Source organism: Eptatretus burgeri, chromosome 17 (genome assembly GCF_056783735.1).
Source record: "Eptatretus burgeri isolate ZD-2024b chromosome 17, Ebu_testis_v1, whole genome shotgun sequence".
NCBI classification, from domain to species: Eukaryota; Metazoa; Chordata; class Myxini; order Myxiniformes; family Myxinidae; genus Eptatretus; species Eptatretus burgeri.
In genome coordinates, this window is record NC_140977.1 from 57373442 (window position 1) to 57400023 (window position 26582).

General features: G+C 43.1%; 2 protein-coding genes across 6 annotated transcripts in view; one reads left to right on the forward strand and one right to left on the reverse strand.

Moving 5' to 3' along the window:
* The first annotated feature begins 320 nt into the window (after positions 1-320).
* Positions 321-4396, forward strand: LOC147010208 (uncharacterized). Its single transcript, XM_085861228.1, has 2 exons — positions 321-385; positions 1013-4396. Exons 1-2 carry the CDS (start codon positions 321-323, stop codon positions 3030-3032), a joined length of 2085 nt encoding a protein of 694 aa, XP_085717354.1. The 3' UTR covers positions 3033-4396.
* A 575-nt stretch (positions 4397-4971) lies between these two features.
* The window catches only part of LOC147010209 (neuron navigator 2-like), a 74949-nt gene continuing 53338 nt past the window's right edge, over positions 4972-26582 (reverse strand). For all 5 annotated transcript variants that reach the window (XM_085860754.1, XM_085860753.1, XM_085860756.1 and 2 more), the window contains 13 exons: positions 24511-24605; positions 23743-24010; positions 21099-21255; positions 20817-20905; positions 19454-19528; positions 19110-19278; positions 13430-13692; positions 11629-11753; positions 11078-11149; positions 10340-10581; positions 6841-6935; positions 6539-6640; positions 4972-5600 (listed from right to left, as the gene is read on the reverse strand). In XM_085860754.1, coding sequence (XP_085716880.1) covers positions 5523-5600; positions 6539-6640; positions 6841-6935; positions 10340-10581; positions 11078-11149; positions 11629-11753; positions 13430-13692; positions 19110-19278; positions 19454-19528; positions 20817-20905; positions 21099-21255; positions 23743-24010; positions 24511-24605 — 1830 coding nt within the window. In that variant the 3' untranslated portion in view covers positions 4972-5522. The remainder of the gene's footprint in view (positions 5601-6538; positions 6641-6840; positions 6936-10339; positions 10582-11077; positions 11150-11628; positions 11754-13429; positions 13693-19109; positions 19279-19453; positions 19529-20816; positions 20906-21098; positions 21256-23742; positions 24011-24510; positions 24606-26582) is intronic.

The window sequence follows — 26582 nt, forward strand, 5'->3', positions numbered from 1 at the left end:
CCACTGTACATCGAGCTGTACCTGTGACCTTTGAGATCATTACTAATGCGGTCAAGATAGGATGCTGTTAAATCGCCAGAAACTATGCAAGACTCTCCTTGACTTTACCCGAGCCTGCGATTCTTCTTTCTGCTTTAAATATCGAACTCTGCTTGGCCATGTCTTTGTGAATCAGCTTCACATTTGCAATCAATTGTGGGATATCTCGCTGGGGAACATGTTTTATCGTGTATCGAATTGAGCACGAGAACTCCTGCACCTAGTAAGAGTAAATCTGAGCATGAGATCTATTGGAAGATTACACTGCAACACAAAATCTCATGAATGTAAATCAGAGCACAAGATCTCTTGTAAAAGTCAACGGACCACAAGATCTTTTGCAAGAGTAAATTTTAGCGCAAGATCTGTCATAGTAAATTGGAGTGCAAGATCTCTCGTAAAAATAAACGGAGCACAAGATCTCTTGTAAGAGTAAATTTTAGTGCAAGATCTCTCGCAAAAGTAAATTGGAGCACAATATCCCTTGTAAAAGTAAATCGGAGCACAACTCTTCCCGTAAAAGTAAATCGGAGCACAACTCGTTTTGTAAAAGTAAATTGGAGCACAATATCCCTTGTAAAAGTAAATCGGAGCACAACTCGTTTTGTAAAAGTAAATTGGAGCAAAATATCCCTTGTAAAAGTAAATCGGAGCACAACTCGTTTTGTAAAAGTAAATTGGAGCACAATATCCCTTGTAAAAGTAAATCGGAGCACAACTCGTTTTGTAAAAGTAAATTGGAGCACAATATCCCTTGTAAAAGTAAATCGGAGCACAACTCGTTTTGTAAAAGTAAATTGGAGCAAAATATCCCTTGTAAAAGTAAATCGGAGCACAACTCTTCTCGTAAAAGTAAATCGGAGCACAACTCGTTTTGTAAAAGTAAATTGGAGCAAAATATCCCTCGTAAAAGTAAATCGGAGCACAACTCGTTTTGTAAAAGTAAATTGGAGCACAATATCCCTTGTAAAAGTAAATCGGAGCACAACTCTTCCCGTAAAAGTAAATCGGAGCACAACTCGTTTTGTAAAAGTAAATTGGAGCAAAATATCCCTCGTAAAAGTAAATCGGAGCACAACTCGTTTTGTAAAAGTAAATTGGAGCACAATATCCCTTGTAAAAGTAAATCGGAGCACAACTCTTCCCGTAAAAGTAAATCGGAGCACAACTCGTTTTGTAAAAGTAAATTGGAGCACAATATTCCTTGTAAAAGTAAATCGGAGCACAACTCTTCTCGTAAAAGTAAATCGGAACACAACTCGTTTTGTAAAAGTAAATTGGAGCACAATATCCCTTGTAAAAGTAAATCAGAGCACAACTCTTCTCGTAAAAGTAAATCGGAGCACAACTCGTTTTGTAAAAGTAAATTGGAGCACAATATTCCTTGTAAAAGTAAATCGGAGCACAACTCTTCTCGTAAAAGTAAATCGGAACACAACTCTTCCCGTAAAAGTAAATCGGAGCACAACTCGTTTTGTAAAAGTAAATTGGAGCACAATATCCCTTGTAAAAGTAAATCAGAGCACAACTCTTCTCGTAAAAGTAAATCGGAGCACAACTCGTTTTGTAAAAGTAAATTGGAGCACAATATTCCTTGTAAAAGTAAATCGGAGCACAACTCTTCTCGTAAAAGTAAATCGGAACACAACTCGTTTTGTAAAAGTAAATTGGAGCACAACTCGTTTTGTAAAAGTAAATCGGAGCACAACTCGTTTTGTAAAAGTAAATCGGAGCACAACTCTTCTCGTAAAAGTAAATCGGAGCACAACTCTTCTCGTAAAAGTAAATCGGAGCACAACTCTTCTCGTAAAAGTAAATCGGAACACAACTCGTTTTGTAAAAGTAAATTGGAGCACAACTCGTTTTGTAAAAGTAAATCGGAGCACAACTCGTTTTGTAAAAGTAAATTGGAGCACAATATCCCTTGTAAAAGTAAATCGGAGCACAACTCGTTTTGTAAAAGTAAATTGGAGCACAATATCCCTTGTAAAAGTAAATCGGAGCACAACTCGTTTTGTAAAAGTAAATTGGAGCACAATATCCCTTGTAAAAGTAAATTGGAGCACAACTCTTCTCGTAAAAGTAAATCGGAGCACAACTCGTTTTGTAAAAGTAAATTGGAGCACAACTCGTTTTGTAAAAGTAAATCGGAGCACAATATCCCTTGTAAAAGTAAATTGGAGCACAACTCTTCTCGTAAAAGTAAATCGGAGCACAACTCGTTTTGTAAAAGTAAATTGGAGCACAATATTCCTTGTAAAAGTAAATCGGAGCACAACTCTTCTCGTAAAAGTAAATCGGAACACAACTCGTTTTGTAAAAGTAAATTGGAGCACAACTCGTTTTGTAAAAGTAAATCGGAGCACAACTCGTTTTGTAAAAGTAAATCGGAGCACAACTCTTCTCGTAAAAGTAAATCGGAGCACAACTCGTTTTGTAAAAGTAAATTGGAGCACAATATTCCTTGTAAAAGTAAATTGGAGCACAACTCTTCTCGTAAAAGTAAATCGGAACACAACTCGTTTTGTAAAAGTAAATTGGAGCACAATATCCCTTGTAAAAGTAAATCGGAGCACAACTCTTCTCGTAAAAGTAAATCGGAGCACAATTCGTTTTGTAAAAGTAAATTGGAGCACAATATTCCTTGCAAAAGTAAATCGGAGCACAACTCTTCTCGTAAAAGTAAATCGGAGCACAACTCTTCTCGTAAAAGTAAATTGGAGCACAACTCGTTTTGTAAAAGTAAATTGGAGCACAATATCCCTCGTAAAAATAAATCGGAGTGCAAGATCTCTCACAAAAGTAAATCAGAGCGCAACATCTCTCATAAAAGTAAATCGGAGTGCAAGATCTCTCATCTTAATATAATTCACTGTCTGTCTATCTGTCTGTTCCCAGGTACCGCAAAAACGGCTGAACCGATCACAACCATTTTTTGGGTGTGTAATCCTGGGACCCCTTGGAGTAAAATAGGCATAAATATAATAACATGACCCCCTTGACGGCTCCCGTAGGGAGAAGGTGCTTCTAGTAAAAGTAAATCGGAGTGCAAGATCCCTCGTAAAAGTAAATTGGAGTGCAAGATCTCTCATAAAGTTAAATTACAGGGCAAGATCTCTCATAAAAGTAAATTGGAGCTCAAGATCTCTCATAAAAGTAAATCAGAGCACGATCGCTTGTAGAGATAAATTGGAGCTCATGAAAAGTAGATTTGTGTTCACAATCTCCTGTAAAAGTGAATTGGGTGCAAGACCTCCATTCAAAGCCAATCTGTGCATGACATCTGTGGAAGTTCCTGCAACGTTGAAGGTAATTGAGAGATTATGCAATACCAAAATGTTTTTATAAAGGTTTGCACGGTGCAGTACAGCGAATATCATTGGGTAATGTACTAAATGATGCAAAAGAGACAGCACTAAAGCAATACTGTTGAGGAATCGTAATAAACATGGCAGACATTTTATGGTTTTGCCATTTGCGCTACATTTGTTTGTATATTTTAATTTTCGATGCAACTCAAGAAGCGCATTCTTTGGCAAATAATAAATAAATGGATCAAGAATCGTTTACTCATTAACAAAGCTGACAATACATTATAAAACAAGCAAAGGAATTGTAATGCACAGTCTCAACACAGCTTAAGGTACAAAACTGTGCCCCTTCCCTCCCTCCAACAACAAACTCCATCATGCAACACCCCATCCCACAAATAACCCCAATGAACATGTATTTTAACTTCCCATTAACAAATATCCATATATAATGGGTAAATGCACAGTAATTAATACAGGGAAGGGATAGTGGGATAAAAGGGAGGAGGAGTAAGGATTCTTCGCATGGTTGGGTTAAACCACGGCACCACCACAACTAACACTCTCTCCGCACCACCAAGCCTTTCCAACATCCAACACCCCTATCCCAATACCAACACCAACAGTAGATAAAACATTTACTTTTAATGCTATAGTTTCCTGGACTCGGCCCGATTGGACGTGATTCGCTGGCTACGACTCGTCCTCGTTTCCTGGACTAGGCCTAATTGGACGATGCCCTGGGTAGTCGTAGTCGTAGTCCAGTGCTGTCCGTAAAAAATAAGAAAAATTATCCAAGACATGAGCCCCGATATCCTTCGGAGACATTCGTGCTCCACAATGAGTGGTGTTATCATATAATTCTTATTTTAAAATTATTGCTGCAGTTTATCATTTTGGCACAAAATCTTCGCTCGGTCTGTTATCTCAACAAGCTGAGTCATAATTGATGATTTGGAAAGGAAGTGTTTGGGAAAAGGGAATCAAAAACTTTCAGCAGGGCATCGTGGATATAGTTTGATGTATAAATTGGGGGGGGGGGGGGGACAATATCATCTTGGATCTCTGAACCGACGTGACCTTCCTGCCCCGACACAAGCCTATCAAAATTTGACTCCAGCATGTCAGGCCTGAATCATTGTGAATTTGGTTGACATGTGAGAAAAATGGAGCACAGATCCCAATCAAGTTCGAATCCCAAATCTGAGTCGTAAAATCCATCTCTCCTTAATCACCCATAATTCTTTACTTTTGAAATGAAACGAACCGAACCATCACAATTTGTTTCCATCACCTCGTGTCTCATCAAACCACTCCGTCTAACCCAGCATGTGGTCACACTAACTCGACCTTGACCTCGTCATCCGTTGTCCTTCGCGGTAACAAGGCCATACGGTGCTACATTAAATCGACTTCTAATCACTCCGAACCCGACGTGACCAGATTGGTGATCAAAGTAAGAGCATTTGGTTTTGGGAGTATTTTTCAAACATGTAGAAATTCTTTACCGATTCGTCTCGTGGTATTTATAACCATTTTGTTCGAAGATTTACAGCGGTAACTTTACCCGGCCCAACTAATGGAGCACCTTTTGTATCTTACCAAGGTGCTTCTGTGTTGATTTCCCCCCCCCCCCCGCCATTTTGCACACAAATTGTGTTTGTTATTAATGAAAGGATTAAATGTTGATCAATAATGAAAAATAAATGCACAATCCTCTTGGCTTGTACGCAAAGTTTTTTTCTTTTTTCCCCCCTTTGATTACAACCCCCGCAAAGGTTACTGCTGTAATGCAAACCCTATTTTGGTTTATAACAGTAAGAAACCGTAAAACCGGGCAAATCTGAGTTCAAAGATACTCCTCATTGCAGGAATAATAACAACTATTATCATCATCGTTATTATTATCATGATGATTGTTGTGAGGGGTAGAAGAGTGATAAAGGAGGAACTAAGTATAAAGAAGGGAGTGGCGGGGGTGAGGAATAGAAATGATGACCGTTTTGGGATTAAACCCAAAGTATTAGCACCACCGGCATTGAATAGTCAGGAAGACATTGGGAGATGGAGGAAAAGGAGAACATGATTGGAAAAGTGCTGGAAACAGAGAAAGATAACATGAGATATATAAAACCCAGAGGCCTTGTTCTGAGAGAGAGGAGGAACAAAAGTCTAGATGGTCGACTGTACGGAAAGGTTTTCGTTTCCATCTCCCGCCGTGCTGGCCTGTAGTTGTTTTAACATCGCCACCTGTGAACAAGCACGGGCCTGTGATCAAGTCAACCCGACTGGTACAATTCGGAATACCAATGAAAGTAATGGCAGTGTTTACGTCAACAACGGCAATTACATCATAAGAGGAATGCTTGACCGAGGGTCCATTGCAGGGAACCACTTTGTTCGTGCTCCATTTTAATATTTGTGAGTATTTGACGTCTTTTTCTCTTATTTACCTTTTTTGTCAGCGGTCAAATTGGTGGTCATATTATGGACATCAGTGAGCATGAGGATCGTCCATGATGATCCACCTAGGTACTCCTCACCACTTACGTGGCCACGTTGTTATTTTGCTAAACTGCTTGAGCAGCCTCCAACGGTAAATTGGAACCATCACCGTGACTTAGTAGATCACCGCCTTGGACCGGCTACGTACAAAGAGACCTACTCTGGTGAACAGTCCCACCCTCCACCACGGTTGCATCATCTCATACAGAACATGATGTTCATGATATTTAGTCCTTGGAATGGGTGGAAACTGCTCAATTTCTATATTCAGCAGAATAATTATCGACTCATCACTGATACCCATTTTCCATCAAAACAGCTTCGGGGAAAGTAGAAGGTAACTTTTCTGCCATCAGGAGATTGTTGTAATCGTGGATCAAGTGTGTTGTTTGTTATATTTTTATTAAGAATGCCAAATGGTGGAATTTTGTCTTCTCCCGACCTGCATGCCCTATACATGTCTTTTCGAAACTCCTCTTCATTCAACCTCCTTTCCCCTTCCTCAAGTCACCAACTCTCCCTTCTCTTACCTATACTCATGCCCTTCTCCTCCTTTTATCAATTTTTATTTCCCTAACTCCCCCCCCCCACACTCTTCCATGCATACATAATAAATAAATGTTCCCTGGATGAAACCGTATGGCCACCTGCTTGGTAGTGATGGTTGCTTATGAAAAGATTACCAGGGGATCTGGCTTGGATTTGGAGGCCAGTGTAGGTGATAGAGGCAAGGGTCCAGCCCAAGGCTGGCTGTCCACAATCCATTGAAACAGAGAGTCACCACTCTGCAGGAGGACATGGAGGAGAGAGGAGATTTATTAACATGGAGACCAGGGTGACGTCATGGATAAAACAAAAAATGAGAGGAAGATAAAATGGAAAGGTTGGCAGAAAATGAAACATTTTATAAATAAAGAAAGGAAGAGGAGATTTGTCCAAAAGGCAAGATGGTCAAAGTTGTAAATGAGAAGAAAAAACCAAATACCTGTAAATGTGGGAGAAGTTGGTTCAACCAAATGTCCAGGAACCATTTATACGAGGCTGAAATATCCATTGGACATCCAATGAAAATACCCAACCCTGTAAAGAACAAACATCGTAATACAATACAGCTCTTATTCTGTTGCTGCGCGTGCGCACACGCACGCACGCGCACGCGCACACACACACACACACACACACACACACACACACACACACACACACACACACACACACACACACACACACACACACACACACACACACACACACACACACACACACACTCACTCACTCACTCTGGGCATGGGCGATAATCGTGTTTTCCAGTTGCGATAACGATAATGTAAATTAATTATTTATCTTGATAACTACTGTGCATACGCAGTTGGTAAAGGGCACCTTGAACCCATATATTGATGGTATATTGGCAAGATAATCACCAAAGTGATTAGCGTTTAGTTTCTCTCAAAAGATATACCCGTATTAAATGAAGCACTATAAAATAAACAGGTGATATACAGGTGGTGGACAAAAAAAAATGGAAACACCAATGTAAAGTCGCTGAATAGAGCGTTGGGCCACCAAGTGCGGTCAGCATGATCTGTATTCACCGTGGCATATAGTCCACCAGCGTCTAAAATTCTGCAAGAGGGATACGGCACGATTCTTCCACGAGAAAGTCAATCAACTCACACCTGTTTGATGGAGGTGGAAAACACCGTCTCAGGTGTGGTTCCAGAATATTCTATAAATGCTCGATTTGGTTCAAATCTGGTGACTGAGTCGTGCTATCCATGACATATGGATAACATCAAGTCGTGCTCATCAAACCATTGGGCAACCATACATGCTCGGTGGATGGGGGCATTGCCATCCTGGAGGACACCTCTCCTGGCAGGAAATAAATGCCGCAACACGGGGTGAAGATGATTACTCCTGTACCATTAAGTAGCGAATGGCATTGACCTTGCCTTCTCATGGAATGACTGCACCCAACCCATGGCAGGAAAATTCACCCCACAACATTACAGAACCATCAGAACCTTTCACTGTTGGAACCAAACAATCAGGGTTGTAGAGTTCTTTTGGTTTGCACGACACCTTCACTTGTCCGTTTGTCAAGAACATGGTGAAGGATGATTCATCTGACCATAATCACATTTCTCCACTGCTCGGTAGTCTACTGCCGATGCTCTTTGCAGCATTGGACTCGCAAACGTGCATTGCCAGGTGTCATGAGCGGTTTGTGTCGAGCAACCCGACTGTGCTATCCTGCTCTGTGGAGTTCGCGGTGGACTTTATTTCATGAAACTGGCTGCTCATGCCCCAGGATGAAATTTACAGTCAACTGAGATCTGCAGTTACTCACCTGCTTTGCCTTGCACTTCAAATGCGTGCATGGATATCATGATCCTGGAGTAGGTGCTTCCGCACACTGTTGCCCTTTGATGTTCCTGATGATGTCTTTCCCTCAGAGTTCCATTCCACCATCACCTTAGATACTTATGAAACATCAGCAAATGAACCTGTCTGTCACCGAAGCTCTTGCCAAACTGGCCCCAACAATCACCATCTTTTAAAATCATTGAGGTCTCCTCTTGTAGCCAAGTGAGCCAAAATAATAGGCAACCAGGCCTGTGCAGCAAGTATATACATGACCCTAAGCGTGCTGGGATGTTATTTGCTTAATTAACACATGGGCCACACCTGTGTGGAAACCATTGCTTTCAATATAATTCGTGTCCCTCATTTACCCAGGTGTTTCCATTTTTTTTGTCCACAGCTAGTATATATGGAATGCATATTCTCCAAGATGTATCGGGCATGCATGCAGCTTTGGGTCCGTTTGTTTGTCTATCTGTTTGTCCGCACAGAACTTTTGTGTTTTTCTCTGCAACCGCTTGTCGGATTGAGACGAAATTTTCACCATTGGTGCGACTACTCGTGTAGAATGTTTTAATGATAATTATGCCATCATGGGTCACGTGGTGTGGCAGACATGTTGGAAAAACTTTGGATCTCTATCTCTGAAACCGCACGAAGGGAAAAATTGAAACTTGGCATCGAGCAAGTAATCTTAATGGGGAATAAGTGTGATTTTTTATGATGTCATAGGGGCCCTCATTATAACGTCATAATTGCATATGTAGAACGCCACAACCGATCAGTATGAAAATTTTTGACGGTCATCCTGGGAAAAAATTGTCAACAGAAAAAAAAAATTAATGACATTATCGGTCACATGATTCAGCAGCCATATTGTTTTTTTTTAATTTAAAAACCTTCAAAAATCTTCTTCTCTGAAGTGGCTGAACTAATTGAGGCGAAACTTTACATGTAAGACCGACTTTCCATGAGGAACAAAAGGTTCACACATACGATATCATAGGTCACATGGTTTGGCAGCCATATTAGATTTACCCTCAAACTTATAAAAAATACACCACTCAAAAGAAGTCCTGGCGAGGGTCTGCAATCTCTGATTGCTCTTTTTTCTTGTTGTTGTGTTGTGAAAGTGTTATCTGTGGTGCCGAGTGGGTTAGGATTTGACCTTTTAGTTCTCCTCATTGTGTACAAGTTTGCATATCCCATTCTCCTTTTTAGTGTCTTTTGACTCGCTTGGTTTGTTCCATTATTATAGCGTCTTGTCAACCCTCTTCCCTGTTATGTGGTTTCATTCCAAAAATAGATCCTTTAAAAGAGTGCGTTTCAGCCATCTACTTGCCGTGTGGGTTTGCCGTCGTTTTTGCTCATTTAGACAACCTTGGGGGAATGGTAAAGTAAAGTTAAATTGAACGCAGTGCAAATTAAAAGACCGCTTTGACCATCCCTCAGGACGAAAGGTCCTGGCACTGAGGAATTCCGTATTAACGGATACTCTATTTCAGTCTATCCAGCGTCGATGTTGATCGACGTCCACATGACAATATATGGTTATACAAACGTCCCAATTAAAAAAAAGCATTGGTTGAACATTTGCAAAAGCCACACAGGTTATGAAGTTTGAACCTGAGGTGTGTTCCATAAGCAAGCAGCTTGCTATGCCAAGCCTGCCAAGCCAGACGTCCTGTATCAACCGCTTTGCAAACTGCTTGTCCAGTCGCTCGGCAAATGGAACAAGCAATTTCATCCATTCAAAATGAGGTTTGACTTTAAACAAATTGCAACAGAATTATGAAATAAAGAGTACGAATGCACACGTAACGCAATGGTTATTCAGTTTGTTCTTATTGAGATATTATTGTATGCTACATGCTTCTCAAGGCGATAATTGCATTATATTATTGTGATAATCGTGATAATCAGGACCATTATTGTGATATAGGTTTTTCCATTCTCGCCCAGGCCTTACGCACACGCACACACACACACGCACACACACACACACACACACACACACACACACACACACACACACACACACACACACACACACACAGTCCCACTCATTAATTTCATGAAGGATGCACAAAGATGGCTATTAGGAATGAACTGCATACCAAAGTGGCCGCCATCTTCCCCTCTCGTCTCTAGTTGCCTGTTGAGTTGCCGCCACAGCCTGGGCAGCCAATCCACTACCCTCGCCATGGGAGCCAACGCAGCTGAGCGACCCACTCCCTCCTGGCTACCCGATACCTCCTGAGCCTCTGGACCCCAGTCACCAGCCTGTATCAGTGCCTGACGTAGATTGCGGCCCAACAGTCCCTTAATGGGCTCCGAGTGGGGAGAGAGATGAAGGAGCCTGCAGAGGAAGAGGAAAGAGAGGAGTACAAATTAGGGAAGCAGCAACAAATGCAAGTGGCTTAGTCAATAAGGTCTGAAAAATGAATCCAATCATTTCAAAATAAAACTTGAATTTTAAAAACAAAACGTGATGTAGTAAGAGGGTTTGCTAAACGTGGTATACATTAGGATTTTCTGACAGCTGACTACTCTTCAGGGGTTTATAGATTCATCAAAATGATAAATGGCTATATAAATTAAATTACCCTCTCAAATTAAACTTATAGTATGTATCGAGTGGAAATTCCACTACTTGCTGTATGCAGAAATAATATCTCCAGTGAACCCTCAACTCTCAAAGAGATCCAGAATAGATGGGCCTTAACACCAACGACAGAATGGTGTTGGGCTTCAACCCAATAAGTAGTAAGATAAGTATCATTGTTCGGTGTCGAGTAAGGTATTGTGAATAATAAAAAGAGGGGTTGCTTTTTCTTGTGATGCTTTATTCTGACCCAAAACCAGGCAGAGACGTGATGTCAGGTCCAGAAGAGCCGACGTGTTCCATCGTGGCAATGATGTATGGTCTGCAGCAGAACATCAGAAAGAAGTCATCGTAAATCGTAAGGCAACAACATACACCACAAACTCTGCATGTGGATTACAAAAGAAACACTACGTAGTCATGGAGGGAGACGCTCGGCCCAACCACAGTCCTCCCGCTTCCTGCAGGATGTGCTAATTATACTGATAATCCCAAGCAGGGAAGTTCAGGAGGACACTGGTGAACAATCGCTTAACTTATTCTAAGACATGCAGTGAAATGGAAAACTCAATGTCAAGCACACTTCCGAAAAAGCCGTCCTGCCAGACTACAATTAGAAGCATTCCTACAAGTCATTTGTAAAGGGCTTTGGTACAATGTACATTCAGCTCCAGGAGACGCGAGTTGTATTTATAACATAGAGGTGTATTCATTCTCCAGAACTCGATCGACGGCACACGCACGTACAAAACCCTCTGTATGCTTTATCCATATGAGGAACCTGCACATGCTGGAGTTCACCTGATGGCGTTGGAATGCAGTGGACTAAGGAGAGCCAGGGGGTCCGAGATCACGTGAAGGTCATCCAGCATGAGAACCTGGACCCGGTGGTCATTAAGCGCTTCCCTCACCCTCTCATTGCTCTCCTGATAAAGGAAAGCATTTGGATTGGTTTTGGCAGACTTGTAAGCACACGACCTATAGGGTGACTGGGTCACTCCCCAATAGTGACACACACACACACACACACACACACACACACACACACACACACACACACACACACACACACACACACACACACACACACACACACACACACACACACACCTGTGGCCAATAACACTTTTAGTGTGAGTAAACGTACAATGCAATTCCAACAACTCCTCAACCCACAACTTCCACCAAAAGTCCCCCTCACCAAAGCCTCTCTGTTCCATCTTTGCTCTCCTCCCCCTCCTCCAACCTCAAGCCCTCACCCTTCCTCTCCCAACCTGAAGGCATCAATCCTCTCCCCACTTCAAGCCTTCAAACCCCTCCCCACTCCCCCTCCTACACCACCACAAATCAACTCACCCCACCCACTACCAAAAGTCCTCAACCCTCCCCCCCAAAGCCTCAACCTCCCCCTTCCAAATCTCCCATCTTTACTCTCCGCTCTCCCCCCTTCCTTCCTTCCCCTCACGCTCCTCCCACTAACAAAAGGAAATGAGCATTCTCACATCGAAACAGCAGAATATTTCACACTTTCCGTTCCCCGATCATGCAATCACTGACTTTACAGAAACCCGTTACAATCTCCCGTTGAACTCAAAATTTTAAGAGAAAATAATAGCGAGGACCTGCGTAACCTCCACTGTAGATGTGCTACTTGAGGGAATGCCGCAGTTATTTGGGCAGTGGATAAACAACAGAATGCTGCCTTGATCACTGAGGCTTATCTTCACAAGGCCCATGAGGCCTAACTGCTCAAAATCCTTTTAACTGTTGCTTTGTTCATTTTACACTGAAGGGAAAACTTGTAGGGATGGCATGGTGAGTGTGAATTTGACAGCTTCAAAGATGTCTTTGACTTCACATAGTCGTAAGCACCGAGATGGCGGCCGTCATATAGAAACTGTTGGTGGAGTTCGGCGAACTGTCCAAACAATGGGTGGAACCCGGATGCATGCACGGATGGACAGACACGTGCATGGCTCCTTTTTAAAGTATCAAAGACAGTTACGGTTAGAGATTCGAGTCATTGGTGAAATGACAAAACAAAAGGAAATACAAAGTGAGCTGTAAAGAATGTCCGGATGAACCATCAGCATTATATGAGATTTTTTTTTAACATGTCCAGGAATCGCCTCTATTAATCCAAAAGGATGGGATAAAGGAAGCGCTCTTGCCTTTGAGGTTTGGCTTGGTTCATTTTCTGAACCGACAATAAACAACTCGGTGCTTCACAGACTGGGCGTTGTGTCAAAAAGTGCATCTTCTGTCAGATGTGACGTTAAGCCAGGAGTCCGTCCACTGGCATAGATTGCCGATGGACATTAAAGATCCCACGATGACTGAACGAAGAGCAGAATCGATCCCCAGCATGCTGGACAAATTGAAAATTCCTACCCGAGGTAGCTCTACCAAGTTCACACCACAGGTTGAGGCGCTGGTACCCCATCACCTAAAAAAAGTGGACTGATGGCCCATTGCATAGCCTAAAACATGGCTGAGATAAGTACCAACAAAATACCGCCACCTCGATCCTTATACAGTTTTGTGGAGTCAAAACCACAATCAATGCACAAATCTGGAAGACGAGTAAAACCCTAAAACCCACCTGCAGTGTCAGCTCCTTCAGTTTGATTAAAACTACAGGTTCAGCACCTGCTGAGTCCTCTTCTTCCTCCATGTCCTCCGTTGTTTCGTGCACGTTTGCCAAATGCCAGGCGAGTCCGAGGGCAAAGCGGGTTTTTTGTGAGTCAGGGGGGCCTGACAGTACAAAGTGCCGATGAAGGGATAACAGTGAGAGAGAACGCAGGAGACATGGCTTTGGAGAGAGCAACAATAGAGCCAGGGAGTCGACACAGCCTTCTGCGGGTCCTGGAGGGAGGAAAGTACAGGTGAGAAGAATAAAAGGTCTTTGGAAAATATAGAGTACCACCTTACATCTCGAGCCTGTAACTACTCACTCACGCCAGTCTTGAACTAATCACTCACTTTAACCTGTAACTACCTCCTCATGCTAACCTTTACTAAATCACTCACTTCCTCCAGCCCGAAGCTTCCCGCTAACTCAGCCCAGTGTTTAACTATCACTCCGGTTATAACTAGAGAATTCATAGAACACGGTACCCCACACAGTGTTTCAAGTATATACTCCAATTTAAATAAAATGATGATTTTACAGATCGGTAAAAATATTCTGGAAGTTTAGCACCGTTGAAACCGTCTTGTACATCACCGTTATTTAACACGTCCAAGTACTGCGAAACGGAAGGGGTTTTACAAGTGCCAAAAAGGTGATTCGTGTTCTGCAGTGTTAAAGTATAAAATTAAATTTAGATTAACTGGAGAATGGATTCCGGAATAATTCATTCAAGAATTTATGGCCCTTGATGCAGTGTCTATTATGTCACCTGATATAAAACGTTACAATAGTTATTCATGCCTGTTGTTTGTGTCCATTATGACATCCTTCAAAACAATAAGTTTCCTGTTTGGAATGATTTTCAATTTTGTTTGACTGTCAGACATACAGACGAGTAAAAATATCATCTCACTTCCCTCTGTGCATGTGAGATCAGGACTAATTCAGAGCCATAGTTCTGATAAACTAAAGGTTTGTTGTCTGATTCTTGTTCCAATTTGTGTTCAAAATATAGTATTTGATTGAAATCAGGTTGTTCGTCAATCGGAAAGCAAAGTTTCGAGACAGGCTGTCGGACGGACATGGACCAATTGCTTAACCGTGCTTTTCGCTTTGCCAGCACTGGGTGCACAGGCTTAACTTAACTTAACTTCGCCTGCACAGGCTTAACTACCCATTCACTAGTACCAGCCTATAACAACCCACTCATGCACTCCAGTCTTTAACTACCCACTCACCCATGCCAACCTATAACCACCCACTCATGTACACCAACCTATCACTACCCAATCACGCACTCCAGTCTATAACCACCCACTCATGCACACCAGCTAATAACTACTCACTCATGCACTCCAGTCTATAACTACCCACTCACCCGTGCCAATGTATAACAACCCACTCATGTATACCAGCCTATGACTACCCACTCATGCACTCCAGTCTATAACCACCCACTCATGTACACCAGCCTATCACTACCCAATCACGCACACCAGTCTATAACTACCCACTCATGCACTCCAGTCTATAATGACCCACTTACCCATGCCAATCTATAACAACCCACTCATGCACACCAGCCTATCACCACCCAATCACGCACTCCAGTCGATAACAACCCACTCACCCGTGCCAATGTATAACTACCCACTTATGCACACCAGCCTATAACTGCCCACTCATGCACACCAGCCTATAACTACCCACTCATGCACTCCAGTCTATAACTACCCACTCATGCACTCCAGTCTATAACCACCCACTCACCCATGCCAATCTATAACAACCCACTCATGCACTCCAGTTTATAACCACCCACTCATGTACACCAGCCTATAACCACCCACTCATGCACTCCAGTCTATAACCACCCACTCATGTACACCAGCCTATCACTACCCAATCACACACTCCAGTCTATAACCACCCACTCACCCATACCAATCTCTAACAACCCACTCATGTACACCAGCCTATAACAACTCACTCATGTACACCAGCCTATCACTACCCAATCACGCACACCAGTCTATAACTACCCACTCATGCACACCAGCCTATAACTACCCACTCATGCACACCAGCCTATAACTACCCACTCATGCACTCCAGTCTATAACTACCCACTCATGCACTCCAGTCTATAACCACCCACTCACCCATGCCAATCTATAACAACCCACTCATGCACTCCAGTTTATAACCACCCACTCATGTACACCAGCCTATAACCACCCACTCATGCACTCCAGTCTATAACCACCCACTCATGTACACCAGCCTATCACTACCCAATCACACACTCCAGTCTATAACCACCCACTCACCCATACCAATCTCTAACAACCTACTCATGTACACCAGCCTATAACAACTCACTCATGTACACCAGCCTATCACTACCCAATCACGCACACCAGTCTATAACTACCCACTCATGCACACCAGCCTATAACAACTCACTCATGTACACCAGCCTATCACTACCCAATCACGCACACCAGTCTATAACTACCCACTCAGGTACACCAGCCTATAACCACCCACTCATGTACACCAGCCGAAAACTACCCAATCACGCACACCAGTCTATAACTACCCACTCAGGTACACCAGCCTATAACCACCCACTCATGTACACCAGCCGAAAACGACCCACTCATGCACACCAGCCTATAACAACTCACTCATGTACACCAGCCTATCACTACCCAATCAGGCACTCCAGTCTATAACTACCCACTCACCCATGCCAATCTATAACAACCCACTCATCTACACTAGCCTATCACTACCCAATCATGCACACCAGTCCATAACTACTCACTCATGTACACAAGCCTATCACGACCCACTCATGCACTCCAGTCTATAACGACCCACTCACCCGTGCCAATGTATAACAACCCACTCATGTACACCAGCCTATCACTACCCAATCACGCACACCATTCTATAACTCCCCACTCATGTACACCAGCCTATCACCACCCAATCACGCACTCCAGTCTAGAACGACCCACTCACCCATGCCAATCAAAACACCCACTCATGCACTCCAGCCTATCACTACCCAATCACGCACTCCAGCCTATCACTACCCAATCACGCACTCCAGTCTATAACTACCCACTCACGCACTCCAGTCTATAACTACCCACTCACCCATGCCAATGTATAACAAACCACTCATGTACACCAGCCTATCACTACCCAATCACACACTCCAGTCTATAACCACCCACTCACCCATGCCAATCTATAACAACCCACTCATGTACACCAGCCTATAACCACCCACTCATGTACACCAGCCGAAAACTACCCAATCACGCACACCAGTCTATAACTACCCACTCAGGTACACCAGCCTATAACCACCCACTCATGTACACCAGCCGAAAACGACCCACTCATGCACACCAGCCTATAACAACTCACTCATGTACACCAGCCTATCACTACCCAATCACGCACTCCAGTCTATAACTACCCACTCACCCATGCCAATCTATAACAACCCACTCATCTACACTAGCCTATCACTACCCAATCATGCACACCAGTCCATAACTACTCACTCATGTACACAAGCCTATCACGACCCACTCATGCACTCCAGTCTATAACGACCCACTCACCCGTGCCAATGTATAACAACCCACTCATGTACACCAGCCTATCACTACCCAATCACGCACACCATTCTATAACTCCCCACTCATGTACACCAGCCTATCACCACCCAATCACGCACTCCAGTCTAGAACGACTCACTCACCCATGCCAATCAAAACACCCACTCATGCACTCCAGCCTATCACTACCCAATCACGCACTCCAGCCTATCACTCCCCAATCACGCACTCCAGTCTATAACTACCCACTCACGCACTCCAGTCTATAACTACCCACTCACCCATGCCAATGTATAACAACCCACTCATGTACACCAGCCTATCACTACCCAATCACACACTCCAGTCTATAACCACCCACTCACCCATGCCAATCTATAACCACCCACTCATGTACACCAGCCGAAAACTACCCACTCATGCACACCAGCCTATCACTACCCAATCACACACTCCAGTCTATAACCACCCACTCACCCATGCCAATCTATAACAACCCACTCATGTACACCAGCCTATAACCACCCACTCGTGTACACCAGCCGAAAACTACCCACTCATGCACACCAGCCTATAACTACCCACTCATGTACACCAGCCTATCACTACCCACTCATGCACTCCAGTCTATAACGACCCACTCACCCGTGCCAATGTATAACAACCCACTCATGTACACCAGCCTATCACTACCCAATCACGCACACCAGTCTATAACTCCCCACTCATGTACACCAGCCTATCACCACCCAATCACGCACTCCAGTCTAGAACGACCCACTCACCCATGCCAATCAAAACACCCACTCATGCACTCCAGCCTATCACTACCCAATCACGCACTCCAGCCTATCACTACCCAATCACGCACTCCAGTCTATAACTACCCACTCACGCACTCCAGTCTATAACTACCCACTCACCCATGCCAATGTATAACAACCCACTCATGTATACCAGCCTATAACCACCCATTCATGTACACCAGCCTATCACTACCCAATCATGCACTCCAGTCTATAACCACCCACTCACCCATGCCAATCTATAACAACCCACTCATGTACACCAGCCTATAACTACCCACTCATGCACACCAGCCTATAACTACCCACTCATGCACACCAGCCTATAACTACCCACTCATGCACACCAGCCTATAACTACCCACTCATGCACACCAGCCTATAAATACCCACTCATGCACACCAGCCTATAAATACCCACTCATGCACACCAGCCTATAACTACCCACTCATGTATACCAGTCTATAACTATCCACTCATGTACACCAGTCTACAACTACCCACTCATGTACAGTACAGTATACACCAGTCTATAACTACCCACTCATGTTCACCAGCCTATAACTACCGACTCATGCACTGCAGTCTATAACTACCCACTCATGTATACCAGTCTATAACTTCCCACTCATGCACACCAGCCTATACCTACCCACTCATGTTCACCAGTCTATAACTACCCACTCATGCACTCCAGCCTATAACTACCCACTCATGTAGACCAGTCTATAACTATCCACTTATGCACACCAGTCTACAACTACCCACTCATGTACACGAGTCTATAACTACCCACTCATGTACACCAACCTATAACTATCCACTCACACCTTCCAACCTATAACTCCCTACCAATTCACTCCAGCCTATAACTACCAACTCATTCACTCCAGCCTACAACTACCCACTCCATCACTCCAGTCTAAAACTTCCCACTCATTCACTCCACCTATAACTACTCCACTCACTCCCTCCAACCTACAACTACCCCCTCAATCGTTCTCGCTGAAATCCACCCAATGTCTTCAGTCATTGTCCACCCTCCTTCTCAAAACTTGTAACTGTGCAGTTGCTGTAGTTTCATTCTACGAAACAGTAACAAACACTCTTAATGGGCTTCCCCCCCTCCCCCCATTATACTGGGCCATCAACATTCATTCCCATGACCATTTATACAAAACCATCTTCAGCCCATGACTTGCCTTTAAGCATGAGACGGACTGGAGCACCTTGTGCTGTGGCATATGAAGCTGGCAGCCGAGGAGGTGATGGTAGGGAGCGGCAGCGAAAGGCAATTCCGAGCTGGTAGCCGGTAACACTTTCCCAGCCAAGGCCCAGGCATGATGTGGGGTCGATGCGGATCAGGTACTCCTGGAGAATATTATAGTCTGATGATATTATGCTCTCACTAAGTGACTCGAAGTTGCTTATTTACTTACATACAGATCGTATTTGTTAATATTAATTAATAATCGCTGAGGTACAATTACAATTACAAAAGGAAGTACAATAATTACAGTTATGATGATAGTTATGATGTCCATACCTTGAAAAGAAGTCGAAGAATGGAATCTAAGGCTTCCCATGAGGCTTCAGTGCGAAGAGAAACAGAACCCAATTGCTGACGGGAAAGAAAACAAGTAGGGCATATGAGAGGATATTGGGGAGGGGTGAATATATGATTTGTCTTTATTAGGCATTTGTTGGAGAGATAGACAAGCATGCCTTGGATGTGAAAGATTGCTAATTCCTGGGAAACACATTGCAAACGATAACAGCACTCGGTAGAGTGCATACCTCCATCAGGCCGAACGGTGTACGTTTTGTATCCCACTGATAGACCGGATCTGAATCGAGACCTAAACCAAAATATAATCGGCTTGTTCGTGTCACCTTACCAACTCATCCACCTACTTTTTTCATAACTCGTCCACAACTTTTTGAGATATCGTGCTACATATTCTTTTTGGCCCTCAATGGTGGGCCCTCATTTATCTCTCAATGGTGAAGAATCAATTGTAAAAATTCTAGTATCTGGATCTGGATTTTCGCCAAAATATGATCAATGAGTCTTTGTCACACACCCAACTTGTCCACCAAGTTTTGTCTGAATACGTCCACAACTTTTGAGATATCTTGCTCTTAGACAAACAAACAGACAAACGAACAAGGGTGAAAACATAACCTCCGTCCACCTTTGACACGTGCACATGTCTTTGGTTAAGCAGTCACATGTCTCTTTACAAACTAGAAAAAAAGTGTTCATTCAGGAGGCTGCTGTCTTCAGGGAGGGATAGATGCAGCCACACTACCAATAAAGCACAATTGAGCAATTTGTATGAAATATCAAAAATAGATTTTTGAGAAATGCACATAATTGAGAAATATCATGGAAAAAAAAAAGCAAACACACGTTCCAGTCTGCGATAGTCACGAGAAGTGTCTGGGTAAATATTTTGATACCCGGCCCACACAACTACCATGGGAACGTGACCTGAGGCAAGAAGTACACTCAATGACTTTTGAAACATAAACATGGCAACCTTAGCATGACTTGAGCGAGTAACTTCTGTCTGTGAAGAGTAGGTGAGCTATCGCTGGCACTCTCAACAAATTCCAAATTCCTGCTTTAACCTACAAAGGCACTACATCAGTTGCATCGCCATGCCCCTGAAAGAACCGATGCTAACCCGCAGCCATGTGCTGCAAAGGAACGATGACTACTGGTTTCTGCATGACACAGGTGAGTATAAACACCGATGGCACTATTTCAGCACAGAACAAATGTGCAGGTGAGTGGAGACAAGGCTACAGTGTGGATGGCTAGTGTTCGAAACTCATAAAAGTTAACTGTAAGGATTGAGAGGAGATCCGGGGTGATGGGGTCAAGTACATTGAGGTATACTCACCATCACTTTATCTTCATAGCCAGCAATAATGACCCTAAGACAAACGATGTTAGTCACTTGCAGATCTGTGCGTCTTCTCCCCACTTGACCTGTTGAACAAAGTGAAGGAGATATTGATGTAGCCAAATATCAAGATCGATCATTCAAAATGGGAATGTGTAATTTGTTTGTCACCCAGCACATCTTAATGTGGTTTGATTTCGTTTTTGTTTTTTAAGTTGTTAAAACACTCTTTGCTCTGTAAATACATTGATTTATTTCTATAGGAAATGGTAAAGATACCTTTGGAGTCTGCACCTTCCGTCACTCCAGCCCCATCCACAACATCTACGCTGTCCAACACACGTCCGGTGCCACCAGCAGTTCCCTTGATTCTGCTGGTCTGCACCGCATCACCCTTCAACCGATCATTCTCGACCTTCAGTCTCTCTATCTCCATCTACTTGTCAAGGACGCAAGTTAACAACAATGTGATCATTCAAACATTGACCATCAGACTACCATCATTACAAAATAATATTATTTTTCTCATTATGTTATCATTATGCTTTTGCACACATGTTGTACCCTAATGTTATCATATCATCATCATCATAGTTTGTTTACCTTGTGATAACAACAGTCTAAGTAGGGTTGGGCATACAACCATACTTTTTTGAAAGGAGTGTTTTTTATGGCCAAATTTCACGCTAATCACGAATCCGTTGAACTTTTTGACCTAGGATGATGTCTTAATAAGACATCATCACTCATTGTCCATGCTTACTAGGGCATGTAATAATATTACATTCCCTAGTAAGCCATAATTATCAAATTTTACCTGAAAAGTGGGTAAATTTGGTGGCCATTTTGATTTTTTGCATTTTACCAACCTGACATCATCCTCTGTCAAAAAGTTCAACGGATTCGTGATCAGCGTGAAAAAGGGCTATAAAAAACACTCCTTTCAATGGGACAACAGAGAAAAAGTCGATGTGTGCCCAACCCTAGTCTAAGTTAACCATGTTCGACATACAAAGGTAGGAATAGAAAGTAGAAATAAGAGGTACCAATGAAAAATCATCTTCTTTGCCTTTTAAGTTTCTCGTTTGTGAGGATATAAAGTGACTCTTTCTCCGACTTGTTATCATTATGCTTTTGCACACATGTTGCACCCTACGTTATCATCATCATCGGTTTGTTTTCCTTGTGATAACAAGAGTCTAAGTTAACCATGTTCGAACACAAAGGTAGGAATAGAAAGTACAAATAAGAGTACCAATAAAAAATCATCTTCTTTACCTTTTAAGTTTTTTGTTTGTGAGGATATAAAGTGACACTTTCTCGAGCAAATGCCATGCTTAGGTTGGAATCTCTTCAAACTATTGTAAGGAACCTGAAGTTAAATTGTAAATGAATGACATCCTTTTTGCTAATACAAACCCACAATTTAACTCTGGAAAAGGTTTTGGGAAATGCAAGAATTGGTGTCAGGAGTGGGATACTGAGCCTCGGTGAGAATAGCTGAAGATGGCAAATGCAGAATGTAAATAGGAATATAATAAAAGCAACAAGCTGATTAAATGTCAGATTTCATGCCACAGAAGATTTCCAGGGAAGAAACTGCATTAAGCAAGCTTCTCAGAGGAAGCAGTAACTTGACCCAACTATTAGACCATCCTTCTGACTCACAATATGAATTAGTATTTGGGTTCGCAGGCCCAAAAATGGAGCAGATATTCAAGCAAATAAACAAGCAAGACTGGTGGAATAGAAATTGTACAGCACAGACGTAACAGCAAAGTGCAAAAGTGGAGGATTTCATCAAGCATCAAAGGAAGAAATTAGCAAACAGCACCCAAGAGTGTGAAAAACAGAAATGGGAAACACCACCCAACAAGCAAACTTGTTTTGGCAGACATTAAAAAATCGGTACAAATCAGGAAAAAAAAAACCCTTCCAATCTCAAGAACATCATGATAGCCAAATTAAAGAGTCACATTATGACAGTAAGCCAAGTGGTGCATACAGCTACAAAAATAAACCGTTGAATTACACCGGATCTGACAGATGTTTATGTTTAACTGGTACAATTTTAAAACTAAAATAAAAAGGAAATTTTCCAGCTAAGTTTGTAATAAAATCTTAAACGTTAAGATTAATATATGCATAAAGGATGTTTGTTTAGGACGACAGGACAGTTCAACTGGAGTGAGCTTGCCTACAAGCCTGGTGTTGGCTTAGCGGTTAGGGCGATTGGCTTGGAACCTTAGGATCCTGAGTTTGAGCCCTCTGTTTGCCAATGAATTAACACCATGTGGGGTTGACTCTAACCATAACATCTTTCCAAGGTCAGCAAAATGAGTACCAGTGTACTGGTAATCGGGGCATAGCATCAGGGGCACAGCTGCGTTCTCAGCCAGTGATGCCACCTGCAGCCTTGTGCTGCACATGAAGGAGGAGGAGCGAACTTGCCTTTGAGCTGTCTAATCTGGGTTTGATTTCCAACCCAATTATAATATAAACTGTCATCCTGGTGTTTCACAGGTGGGGAATTGCATCAATAAGTGTGCCATCCTTCAAATGGAACATTCAGCTGGGGACCCATTTGTCAGCTTCGGTTGCTGCTGGGAGACCTTAAATATTCCACAGTCTTTCACAAAGAGTAGACGGTTGTCTCTGCACCCAAATCCAAATTACTGGCCTAACCTGTCTCCTGAGACTTTTGCGTTACCAGCAACAGCGTCACCTGTTATTCGCAGCAGACATTATTGTTCCACAATCAGCGCAACACATGTACAGCATTGGACACGACGACCAACTTGACGCATTTTGTTCGCAAGGAAAAAGGGCCAACAATAATGTGAGATACTTTTCGATGGTCTACAACGAGAGCTATGCTGCAGGTTAACAATGCGATCTCATTGGTTTTTTCAAGTTTTCCTACCTGCATGGAGGACATGAGCTGGTGGAGTTGATCAAGTTGATGAGCAGAACCAAGTGCTTCGAGTCGAACATCCGTCAGTTTCAACTCCTTACTCCTTAACTCCCCTCTGAGGCGGACAATGGTTGATCCTTCAACACATTCTCCATCTCCCTTGTCGTCAGCCTCTCCCAAACAAGCCTCACCCTTCTCTCCCACTTCCCTCCATTCTCCTGTCTCTTTGCCTTCATCAACCTCACCAGATTCTACGGCATCTGCACCCTCCATGGACCTGTAGACCAAGAAAGGGAAATGAAACGCGTTCACATTCAAAAGTTAATAGGCATATATTTTCCAGCAAGTACAGTATTATGTAAAAAAAAAAAGTGGTGATTTCACGTTAATAGAGTTAAGTTCATTCCATAAAAATCAACTCTTGCAACATTACAAGGACATGCCTTTCAGCGGTGCCTCCCTTTTAATGTACATGGCATACCAGGATAGGCTGAGAGCCTCGTCAGCGAAACAAACAAACAAGGTCTCATTGAATCGAGGATGTACATGACATCATAATCGACGGTGGGTGTATAATTTGCATCTTGTATGCTGAAGTCATCGTACCATTACTCGTATGATGCTTTTTGTGTATAAAAAAAGACAAAGTATGATGCAAACTTCTACCAAATGTGGATATCTCGGTCCTTAGACTTTACAATAACCTATCTCTGGCAGTCACCTCCCACCCTTCCCACTCTATCTTCCATTGTGTTCTGTGGACCCAAAATGCCTCACTCTGTCAGAGTGCTTGCAATAGTGTCCAAGGCAGAGCTTTCCTCATTCTCTGCCTTCTTCTTCTTCCCAAAAGCTTGCTTGAAGGAGCTTCGTAGCTGGAGAAGACAATACAAATTGTGAGGAAACGGTTCTCTGACTCAGTGACTCCAGATAATCAAGGGATGCAGTGTGTGATGTATTTTAAAGGATCAGGTTATCGTTATCTGTAATCATTATGAGTTATTATCACGAACCATGTGTTGCTCAACATCAATAAAACTCGGCGTGCTTCCCGTCGCTTCACTGACGGGTCTAATCAAAAGACAGCATTTTGTATTTCATAAATACATTGCATGTATATCTGTGAATGTCAATGAGGATATAGAATTAAGTAAAACATGTGAAAAAGGATATTTAGTGGTTGTTGTTTGTGTTCTTCTTCCGTGTACTTTTATATATTTTTCCATTTCTTCAAGAAGTATTACAAGATATAATTTTGTGTGCTCCTTCTGTCCTTGTAAAGGTTTCCGCTGTCGTAGGTTAATAAATGTTACCGTGGGAACAGCAGCATTAAATCTGAGGTCTCGCTTTCTCCTTTCTCAATTTTTGGAAACGGGCTTTTAAAAGAGGGAAGTTTGTGATGAAACGAATAAATTTTTGTTTGCAGAATATATCGATTATTAAATTTTCAACCAAGTAAATCGATTATTACCTTTCCAATGGTACCATTTGTATTAATCTATGACAGCAGTTCAAGGTCTCTCGAATAATGTGTTACGAACGGAGAATTTTGGCTCCTTTTATACACAGTCAACCCTCCAATATCACGGGCTTGTATGAATCGTGGGATTTCATTTCGACCATTCGCGGTTTTTGAGCTGAGATGAACCATCATTTGTGTCCCGTGCGTGAACGATTACCTTCCATTACGAGCCTTGTGGTGTTTCTGGTGCACCGTTTTTAATGATCCCAAATGTGAAGTGATGGACAAAGTTAGTTATACCAAAAAGCAGAGAAAGGTTATGATGACGGGTGAAAATATCGAGTTGGTAGATCGGTTTGTTCGAGGAGAAAATGCGGCATCTGTACGGTCCGTCATTACAGGGTCAATGATTGTAAGTAGAACCTTCCTCATTGTACTCTTCCTCATTCCCAAACCTTCATTATCCTTCAAACCTTCATCATCCTTCAAACCCAGTTCCCAAACATTCATTTTCCAACTCCGTATTTTAACCTTATTGCCAAACACTGAATTTCCGACACCCGGATTTGAACCCCCGTTCTCAAACACGCATTCTCATGCACAGCTCATGAAACAAATAGAGGTGAGGGGATTTATAACGGAACATGTTTTTAACACCGACGAGATGGGATTATTCTGGAAGTCGACGTCACCTCGTACCTTGGTCCCCAAGCAGGGAAGATCGTGGTTCAAGGTAAGCTGATTTAAGGATCCTGTTACCCTTCTACATTGTGGGTTGTGGAAATGCTGCAGATGCCTTCATCATAAAACTAATGTTGGTTTTCTGTTCACTGAATCACCTTCCATGATCACCCCTTCCCCATTCACCCCTTCCCGCTCGCCCCTTCCCCACTCACCCCTTCCACGCTCGCTTTTTCCCCACTCACCCCTTCCCCACTCACCCCTTCCACGCTCACCGTTTCCCCACTCACCCTTTCCCGCTCACCCCTTCCCCACTCACCCCTTCCACACTCGCTTTTCCCCACTCACCCCTTCCCCACTCGCCCCTTCCACGCTCGCCCCTTCCCCACTCACCCCTTCAACACTCGCCCTTTCCCCACTCACCCCTTCCACGCTCGCCTTTTCCCCACTCACCCCTTCCCCACTCACCCTTCTACGCTCGTACCTTCCCCACTCACCCCTTCCACGCTCGCCCTTTCCCCACTCACCCCTTCCACGCCGCCCTTTCCCCACTCACCCCTTCCATGCTCGCCCTTTGCGCACTCACCCCTTCCACGCTCACCCCTTCCTCACTCACCCCTTCCATGCTCGCCCTTTCCCCACTCACCCCTTCCACGCTCACCCTTTCCCCGCTCACCGTTTCCCCACTCACCCTTTCCCGCTCACCCCT